This window comes from Calidris pugnax, unplaced genomic scaffold (genome assembly GCF_001431845.1).
Source record: "Calidris pugnax isolate Ruff unplaced genomic scaffold, ASM143184v1 scaffold1, whole genome shotgun sequence".
In the NCBI taxonomy this organism is placed as follows: Eukaryota; Metazoa; Chordata; class Aves; order Charadriiformes; family Scolopacidae; genus Calidris; species Calidris pugnax.
In genome coordinates, this window is record NW_015090800.1 from 6,747,285 (window position 1) to 6,757,552 (window position 10,268).

The 10,268-nt window shown below is 46.1% G+C and overlaps 1 protein-coding gene across 6 annotated transcripts in view; it reads right to left on the minus strand.

Annotated features, from left to right (window-relative positions):
* The window catches only part of DENND5B (DENN/MADD domain containing 5B), a 122,859-nt gene extending 112,716 nt beyond the window's left edge, over positions 1-10,143 (minus strand). For 5 of the 6 annotated variants that reach the window (XM_014937397.1, XM_014937393.1, XM_014937394.1 and 2 more), the window contains exon 1: positions 9,812-10,143. In XM_014937397.1, coding sequence (XP_014792883.1) covers positions 9,812-9,923 — 112 coding nt within the window. In that variant the 5' untranslated portion in view covers positions 9,924-10,143. The remainder of the gene's footprint in view (positions 1-9,811) is intronic. The other variant, XM_014937396.1, reaches the window with a different exon arrangement.
* Between the last annotated feature and the right edge of the window lie 125 nt (positions 10,144-10,268).

A 10,268-nucleotide genomic window follows, 5' to 3' on the forward strand; every position in this document is an offset into this window, starting at 1 on the left:
GTTAAGTGAACGCTTTGTTTCAGCGTTTCATTACGAAGAGCTCAGGTCAGCTCTCTTGTCGTTCAGTCCCAAGAGACTCACAGCACCTCTCACACCTGGGCAGCCCCTGTGTGAGGACCATCAGTGGTGACACCGGGTTTTTCCATGTGACTACAGCCACCACAGGTAACGTTGTGTTACACCACGTGCCACCGCACGCCAAGCAGCGTGCAGTGAAAATAGCTATGCATGGAAATGAGCATAGGTTTATAGAGATGCTAAGGGGGAAATGCAAATTTATACAAATAATCTCAATCATCCATGAAAAGCAGCAGCCACTACACACCCATGACAGTTGAGCTTTGCTTTTTTTTTTTTTTTAAATCCTGTCATTGTTTACACAGAATGGTGTTCCAGATTAAGCCCCCTTACCCTTCCATGTTAGCCTTTAACGTGACAAGAGAATACCAAGAAGGGGGTGCACAGAGGATTCATCCAGCTTTTCTGCTGTATAACCTACCACTCACACAGCTTCAAAGCACGGTTTGATTCCATTTGCTACACAGCTTGTTTAAAAAAAAAAAATAAATAAATGAATTGGGACTGGGCCCCAGAATTATTGTTGCAATTTGATTAATAAAACGACTGTAAAGCAAGTTCATGCTCCAAGGAGGTAATGGGGAATCTCACCCTCCAAGACTGACATATTTAAACAGTGCTATAAACACGAAATAGGAACTGCTTACATTTTTGTATGAAATTGTGAATGTTGTTCTCCAATAAGAGAACAAGTTTTATTTACAAATTCACCAAAACCAAACACACACACCCCAACATTATATTCTACTAAGAGTTAATTTTTTTTGTACCATCACTCAAAGCAGGTCACTGAGATCTACCGAAGTCCTTCAGGACTACATGGTGTATGTATTAGCAAGGGAATACTCTTTCCATTTCACACTTTAAGCATCTGTTTGGATGTTTTAACATTATTTTACATGGATTGGGTTGGTGGGTGGGAGAAGGTGGAAGAAACAAAACCCTACACCCAGAAGGAGCACAGCTTCACATTTTCAGCCAGGCACCTTCACCAAGCCTAGGACACCCTAACAAGAAAACTCTCAGTTAAGATGTAATGATCAGACTACTGGGTAAAACTGTCTTTAACTCCAAGGAAGGGGCAGAAATTGAGTTGTTTATATAATGTGTATATATAATATATTACTTGATAATGTAACTGAAGCTTCTTCCAGCCATGCCATCATCTGACACCTCAGCAGCCTGTCACTCATCAGTTATCTCCTTGGTATGTGTCTTTTATTGTGATGATCCATCACCATTTCTTCCCTAATTTCTTTTGAGATTATCTACATGGCTAACGTGACCAAAATATTGCAGCAAAGGCTACTGTTTCCTGATCGAATTCATTTTTCCTTGATGTAAACTTTTCCTACCGTACATATTTTTTACTATTTTCTGGTCAAGAGGTAGATAGTGAAAAAAAAAAAAAAAAAAAAAAAAAAAAAAAAAAAAAAAAAAAAAAAAAAAAATAAAAAATTGTAGGTTATTTACATTCACAAGCTTTATGAAGGTTTATGCATTTGATTGCTGCAGTTCCTCTCTATACAACACACCAGATAGGGCTGAACAAGCTACTTGTAATCTACCCAGGTACGTAAGTGGTTCCTACGTGATCCCAAATAGCACCAGGCAAACACCACAGCATTAACTGGATCAAAAGGCACACGCTGGATCGTTTGTTTGTTGGTTTTTCCCCCACTTCATTCATCTTTCTTGTCGAGCCCAGCCCTCACTGCAGCAGACGAGCCGCAGCAGCGTGCCAGCCACGTACCCAGCTCCAGCCCACGCCGGGGCTTTGCGGGCTGTACATTTGCCAGTGTGTTTCAGGGACGAGCTGGCATTAAGGACAACTTCATCAGTCCGTGACAAGCAGGTGAAAGAAGGCAGGCAGGAGAGCCCTGACACCCCTGTACTGCTGGCTTGCGTGTGCCTCGGCCTCTCATTTTGGAGATATTCCTCCGGGGAGCTCCGCGCCGGCACAGGAGAGCTGTGGGCAGGGGCTGGCACAGCTTCTGTAGCCCTGGGAGATCCCTCTGGTGAGGACAGAAAGGCTTCCCGGGCGCACAGCTGGGCAGAGGAATCAATACTACAGTCACGCACCGCCGTGAGCCCTTCTGACATATTTATGGTCTCTGCTCTCCTGTTCACAGGAGGGAGGGTATCGCTTTCCCCCAGACGCCGTCATCCCCCGGCACCCTGAGGAGCACCGTGGCATCCACACAGGAGCCTCTCCGCTGGCAACGGGGACCTTCACCTTTGATCTGGGCTCAAAAACACCATCTCTCCTCATGCTCCCCACCAAGACCCAGCAGGACAAGGTCTGATCTGGCACGGCCGCGCTCTGCAGGACCTTCACACCGTTGCCTTTCAGTGCTCCTCACCCAAGGCAGGTCCTGGGCTCCACCAGCCCCCGAGGTGCAGGGGGCTGCAGTCCCGAGGACCCTGGCTCTCCCTGGCCACCACACCACCAAGCCATCAGGATGGGGCCAACAGCAACATCAAGCCCGATGCACAGGAACAAGATTAGGGTTGGATTTAGGTCATTCTTCTAAAGGACAGCAGCTCAGCCCCTCTGCCTGCCAGCACTTTGATTACTACTGCAGTTGACACTACGTGAGGGAAAAAGGCTACCTACCGCAACATTAACAGGCAGGTTACGAGGATTTTCACTGAAAAAACCCCAGCCCTCACATACACACACACTCACACCATCTTCTTCTGTGCTACTGCAACAGCCACTGGCAGCAAAACAGCCTCTGAGAGTGCAAGAGGGTTTAGTCTCTCTAAGTGGAAATTAAACCAGCGGCTTATCTGGCAAAAAAAAAAAAAAGTACAAGAAATTCTCTTTGGTTTAGCATTAGTGAGGCAGTGCTATTCATCGGAATAATGTTTTTACAACCCAATCGATACCTTATTTTCAAAGGCACACAGTATAAAAATCTTAGATGAAGGCAAATGTATAACAGAATAGCCACATACCAGGGTTGAGGGAGCATTTAAATCCGGTGTCTCTCCAGCATACATAGAGAATGAAAGCACTATTACTAAAGCATAATAATACCTCACAGCCATTAGCAATTCCACAAATGGTCTGTTATTCAAGCAAAAGAGTTACTCCTTATTAAAGGTTATTGTAACTGGAGATGAAACTTGTCAATAATATTGACAGTTCTTTATAAAAAGCACCGTTTCCTTTGGCTGCAGAAATCCTCCTATAGGAGCTAAGTCTTTAATGTATAATTCAGAAATCTGTTTTTTTAAAAAAAAAAAAAAGAATCTGTGTAGCGTTACAATGGAATTCCATTTTTCCGCAGAAGCAAAAATAAAAATACACATTTAAGAATAAGCCATTACAGCAACTGTCCATGCCAGCACCTTTAAAGAGGTAGAAGAGAGCAGAAACCTTCTTTCTATTTCAGCAAGGAGTTGAGGTTGCACAGAAGCAGGGATTATCACCATATTCCCTTTAACTAGAAACGCAACGCTTAGGCAGACTAAGATCAAAAGACTAGTTTTCACATGAACAAAATTTCAACCCATCTTAGATTTTTGTCAAACAGGTTTTCTAAATGTATACCCAATGTTTCCTTGTTTATTATGACAAGTTACAAAAAACAAGCTACTTCAATAAGTCAGCCACTCCATCCAGTCACTCATCCATGGGACTTGCTTATTTCAGCCATAAAGTCGTAAGATTTAGTGCTGCATTTGAGCATCACCTCTTGAGGGGGGGCAGGAGAAATGCTTGACTCCCATCCCTCCCACAAGCCCTATAACAATCAGAAATCCTAAGCAACCTACTACAACTGCTTCTGAGGAGCAAGTTAAGTGTTGTTAAGTTGTACAGCATAAGCCATCTTCTCCTCTACCTGTATGACACTTTTCCACATCCAAGTTATTTAACCTGGACAATCTCTCCAAAAAATGCTTTGTGCAACTCTGGACTCTACTTAAAAATGAAAAGCAAAGCTCCTGTAGCCCACTTCTCATTTGTGGCAACTGAGTAAGTCATGAAGAGGAACCGCAACTGTTTAGATATTCCTTTGTCTAGGGAAATTTTGCAGTGTATTTCCAGTAAACTAGGAAAAAGCCCGATTACTTATTTTCAGAAAAGCCGTGTACACGAGAAGTTGTATCACTGTAGTAATGCCACCAAGTTCTCTGGCACTGCAGGGTGACTTGGCATGAAGGAAGCTTGATGAGAACCATGCAGGCTGCGAGGAGACTCTGCAAGGTGTGAGCATGAAGGTGCCAATCTCACACAGCGACGAAAAAGTCTTTTAGCTTTTTTAAAAAAATAAGAGCCTACTAGATAAGAAGCACAGTTAGCCAGACTGCAACACACTCTGTTTGGTTTTCAACGTTATGAACGGAAGCAACATTCCACTGGAGGGAAATTAATTACCAATATCTGGATTATATTATCCAACGTCTGGATATCCAACATAAGGACATGGAGCTGTTGAAGTGAGTCCAGAGGAAGGTTGCAAATATGATCAGAGGGCTGGAGCACCTCCCCTATGAAGACAAGCTGAGAGAGTTGGGGTTGTTCAGCCTGGAGAGGAGAAGGCTCCAGGGAGACCTTACAGCCCCTTCCAGCACCTGAAGGGGGCTTCAGGAGAGATGCAGAGGGACTCTTTATCAGGGAGTGTAGTGATAGGATGAGGGGTAACGATTTTAAACTGAAAGAGGGGAGGATTTAGATTAGATATTAGGAAGAAATTCTTTACTGAGAGGGTGGTGAGACACTGGAACAGATTGCCCTGAAAGGGTGTGGATGCCCCATCTCTGGAGGGCTGCAAGGCCAAGTTGGACGGGGCTTTAAGCAACCAGGTCTAGTGAGAGGTGTCCCTGCCTGTGGCAGGGAAGTTGAACTCTACAATCTTTAAGATCCCCTCCAACCCAAACCATTCTGTGATTCTATTGTATTTGTAAGGAAACAGCATGAGGTAGAAGTATATTTATTTTCCCCAAGACACTCAATGTTTGCAATGAGCATGACCAGTAAGCACTCTCAGCTTTGCTGGTCATAAAGAAATAAAAATAAAAAATTCAATCTTAAAAAGTAGAGTAATTAAGCTTTCTATGGCTTTAAAGTATAGACTGAACCAGGACAATAAGACAGGGAATCTATCAATAGCCAGAACTAGACAGTGCAAAATACGTTGCTATACAAGACACAATAACTAGAATGTCTCCTCACTATAAGCATAGTCTTCAGGCAGTATTTTATGGTTTATGTGAGGAAAAACAAGCTATAAAACTTCTCATTTCACACAGCAAGAGGGCTACCACAACTCTGCCAATATTCACATCCTGAGATGCAGAAAGCATTATCCAACACGGTCCTTCAGGCCCCAGTTCCTGTGCTGGCTCCTCTCTCCCTCCAAACCACTCCAGCAACAGCATCCTCAATGGAGCACAGTCCAGTCCTTCTACTTGGGAACAAAAGACCCATCCCCAATGCCCTCTCTACTTTCATCCTGAGCACTAAATTACTTCCCCAATGGAAAATGTTTCATCTTCTTTTTAATTGAGTCATATGTATTCTGAATTTCTCTAAATTGTAGTTTGTGACACTGTAACAAGATACTACAAAATTGAACACGCTTTCAAAGCAAGATGTAAAAGTTGCTACAGCCTTGCACACACACATATAAAGTTCCTATACTATGACAAAATGTGTAATAGAAAAAATTTAATGAACAATTAGGGGGTTTTGTTTAACATAATGTTAAATATTTACTATGAGTCCATTTAAGCGCATGCAATTCCAGAGCTGATAGTCTCAGAATGGCTTTACCTGAAAGAAGTGGGCATGAAGATGAAAATGAACTGAAATGTATTTTCCATTAGCCCCGAACAGGAGAGTAAAGCTCCCGTCATCCTATTTCAGTGGAGTTCAACAGGGCACAGAAACTAATACTGAAATTTTCATGCTTTTCAAGATATTTCACATCAAATACACTGCTTTGCTTTCCTCAGCGCTCCAACTATGAAGTGCCAAGAAATCCTTAGATGGTTTCCTCCCTTGAGTCCCTAGAGATATTTTTTTTCCTCTTATCCTTACTGAGAGCTCTGTCACCAGTGTTTTGACAGCATTATCATCCATCCACTACTTTGCTGCGTTCCTGGATACGCTACCAAGTTAAGCAATAGGTAAATAGCTTTTTACTTTTCCAAATTAATTCACTTAAAAAACCAAAATGAATCATTTTGAAAACCCAGCTGTGGACCAATTTCCCAATTAAAAAAAAAAAATGAAGAAAATCTTCATCCTCTGAAAATAGCAAACATGCAAAAGGAAAAAAAACAAACACTCACACAAAAAGCAAAGTGATCTATTTGCATGGTGCAAAACTCCCAGGTACCAGGTTTATTTTAAGCACTGAGCATCCACAGGAACAAGAACTACTCAGCAAATCACTCTTCCCCAGCAGCACAACAAGACTGCATACAACTTTAAAATCTTGATTTGATTTCATTTTGCGAGCAGACCTGTTAGCAGAAAGCTAACAACCCTCCAATAAGAATCAAAGAAGCAGTTCTTCACCCTGCTTCCAAGTGCATCATCGAAACATTTCACATCATGCCTGATGCATTAGGCAAGGGTATTTTTGGTGTGGTTTTTCATTGTTTCAGTGGGTTTTTTGGTGTTTGGGGGCTTTTTTGTTTGGGTTTGTTGAGGGTTTTTTTGTTTTGGGTTTTTTTTGGGTTTGTTTGTTTGTTTTTGGGTTTGTTTGTGGTTTTTTTACTGCAGAGGGTTTGTGCAGTAAGATGTTTCGGGCTTAAATCATCAGTCAAGGAAAGCCTTGGCAGCGGGGTGAGTGGCAGGCTGACCCCAATGAAGGGAGGGTGCAGGTCAGGGAGCTCCAGATGACGCCGGTGAGGATCTGACTCACCAGCAGCCCCTCAGCAGGCCACGTGCCTCGGCGAGGTGTCTGTGCCTCAGCTGATCACCAGCGAGTCCATCTGGAAGCTTGAAAATCCCTCGAGGATTTGTAACTTCTGCTGCTCCATTCAGAGGAGAGGCCCTGGGGCAGCAGAGGAGCTTCTCGGAGCCTTGGAATTCCTCTTGTCTCCTCATGCTCCTCTTGTGCTCAGCTCTAAAATAGCTCTGTTCAGCCCAACCCAGCCTGAACACGGTGCTTTGTGTACACGGGACTCACAGGTTTGGAGATAAGCAGGTTCTTAATTACTTTTTTGCTCAATTGGGGATGATCCGTGTGGCAGCTTAAGTCACGGCAACTTTTCATTGACGCCCTGACTTCCCTCAACAACCTCCTTAAGCACAAGGCTAGCAAGATGGAAAGCTATCAACAGCTACATAATTCAATACTGAAAGAACAGGATCCTTTCTTTCTACAAAATGTTGCAAGAGCATTTTCAGAAAGAAATACCCTTCATTTGTGGGTTTCCTGCGATACAATAGACTTTCTGTTCCCTCAAGCATCTCTCCCCACCTATTCCAGTAATGAATTCAATCCTAGTAGCTCGGTTTTTGAAACCTGTAACACAGATTTCTAGATGGGTTCTCACTCCTGCCTGCCTACAGTGGCATGAGTACTCCCCGAGCTTTAACAGAAATGTTTTCCCAGCTACATCTAAAACCAGAGTTAATTCTTCCACGGCTGCGTTGTATTTGTGGCTCGCAGCACTCCCTGTTCCTCCCTAACATTTTCAACTGCTGAGCTCCCAGCTGATAGCACAAAGCTCTTGTCACGAGTCCCTAAAAATACAACATTGCTCAGTGGCAATATTAAGTCCCATCATATTTGTTACTCCACTGCTTCCTCTATCATATCCCACCCCTCCTTGGCATTGAGAACGCTTCCCAATTTGGCACGACCAAAATTCTTTGTATGTTCAGACCATGCTGCTGGACCTTGCCCAGTTTAAATTGGTTACAAAGATATTTCTACTTGTTATTTCTTAGTGGGTGGATAGCGGGGAAGGAGAAAATAATAAAAAAAAGAAGCCACACTTGCTATGAAAACAACTACTTGTGTCAATTTCTCATTGAAATTACTCACAGTGTCATTACATTTTACAAACAGGCATACCCCAGACATGCCAAAATGCCTTTCTTTTACTGAAAAATTAAGAGGGAGACTTTCTTTATCTTTGAAATCTTCTTAGTGCTGCTGAAGCAGTTCAGCTAAACCTACTGAGCGACCGTAAGAGATGAGCCCTGTGGCCAAGCCACCACACTGCACGAAGCCACCGCGCTCAGCCTGTCCTTGAGCAACGCTCCCCAAGAACACGCCTGCGCATCTCGCCGGGAAACGGAGCCGAAATCAGCAAAAAGACAAGTTTTAAAGTCTGGGTGCTCATCAGGGGAGGCACAGCTTGCCAGCCAACACTGCTTTAAAAATAGTTTGTTTTCAGATCGAAGAGTTGGAGATGACTCAAAGTTGAAGCAGCTGAAACCCCCATAGGTCATCCTATGCAAATCAGCCCCTGCATGCCATCAGCTGGGAGACGGCTCACGAGCCAGGAGTTTTCTACTAAAAGCAGCAAAACTGAAAACATACGATTGCGGTCACTTGCACGTGTGAAAAAGCAAACAGAGATGAAAGCACATTTGGCTCATGCTTCAGTTTGGAGATCCTGGAGCTGCCTCCACTGCCTGCTCACTGCAAAGAGAAAAGATTTCGGTACCCCGTTTTCTGATAAAGCTCCCCGGAACATCACGTGCGTGTACCCATGCCTTTTACAGGTGACAAAAATATGAACTTCAGCCAGGGTACATCGACCTACAGCGCTGTGGATCATCAAGGCTTTCTCTTACACAACCAGAAGGCGTTGTACTTCCTGATGCCATAGTGGCAGAGACCTCACCAGGATCCCAGTGCCAGGTGGAGGTGCCCACCCTGACAGCTACAGCTGCCTCCAACTTCACCCACACACAGCTCAGGCTCCTGCAGAGCCAACGGGCAGGAACTGTCAAACCTATGTGCTTTCAAACCCATAACTCGGCGAGGAAATGTTTGGCTTCCGTGCAATTAAGCCCCGTTATTAATTGGATGTGTAAGGACCGACTTAAACAATTCCTTCGATTTAAACACAAGTGACACTTAGGAAGGGACACTGCCTTTTCCCAACACGACCAGCTCAAACCCAGTCAAGAACCCTCCGAAAATAAATATTTTACAAAACGCATTAGATCCCGCAGTAACAATTTTGTTCTTTGATTCTGTAACATTTTCGGGGGGTGGAGAGGGAAGGGAGGACGCAGGCAGCCTATTTCTCCCTAGACATAAGACATGAATAAAAGCAGCGTAATTAAAGATGCGATGCCATTAATTTATTCACTCCTCCCCAGATCTCCCCCCCTTTCCCCCCCCGCCTCGTTTCCAGCGCAATTAAGGAAGAAAATGCCTCTACCCCGGCAGAAAGCCCCTTCCATCCGGCTCCCCCCAACCCCCTGACCCCCGGTGTGCCCCGGGGGCGGCGGGGGGGGGGGGGGGGCGGCGCGCATCCCGGCGGATAAACGCCCCCCCGCTTCCTCCGCCGCCCTTCGGGGGGATGCTCCACCGGCTCCCCGGAGGATGCTTTACCCGGGGGATGCTCGGCTCCCCGCTCCTCCGGGAGAAGGCGGAGGGGGAAACGGATGGGAAGGGAGAGGGGAGGGAGCAGACATTTTGAAGCAGCGGCTCCCAAAAAAAAAAACCAAAAAAAAAAACCCAAAACCCAACAAAAACCCCCGCAGCGGTTGCGGGGAACAACGGGGCGAGGCCTCGGCGCTCACCTGCCAGCTCGTCGGGCTCCAGCCCGCTCTCCGCGTCGATCCCGCACAGCACGAAGTAATGGGCGAAGCGGCAGGGAGCCGCACCGGGCCCGGGGCCGCCGCTCCCGCTCATCCTCCCGCCGGTAGCGGCGGCGGCACCAGCAGCTTCCCCCCCCTCCTTCCCGCCCCGCTGCGGTTCTTCTGCTGCGCGGCTTCTGCGCGGTTTCTGCGCGGGGGCGCGCCCGCGGAAAGGTCACGGCGCGCCGCCCTCCATCCCCGGCCGGGGGCGCGCAGGCCGGGCGGGCACCGATCGGCGGCTCCGGGTGTCTGTCTGTCGGTCTGTCCGTCGGTCTGCCGTGCAACGAGCCGCCCCGCTGTCAGCTGAGCGGGGCGGGGAAGGCGGCGCCGCGCAACCGGCCCGCCCCCGCGGGGCATTTAAACACTGCGCGGCTGCGGAGGCGACACCCCCCCCCCCCTC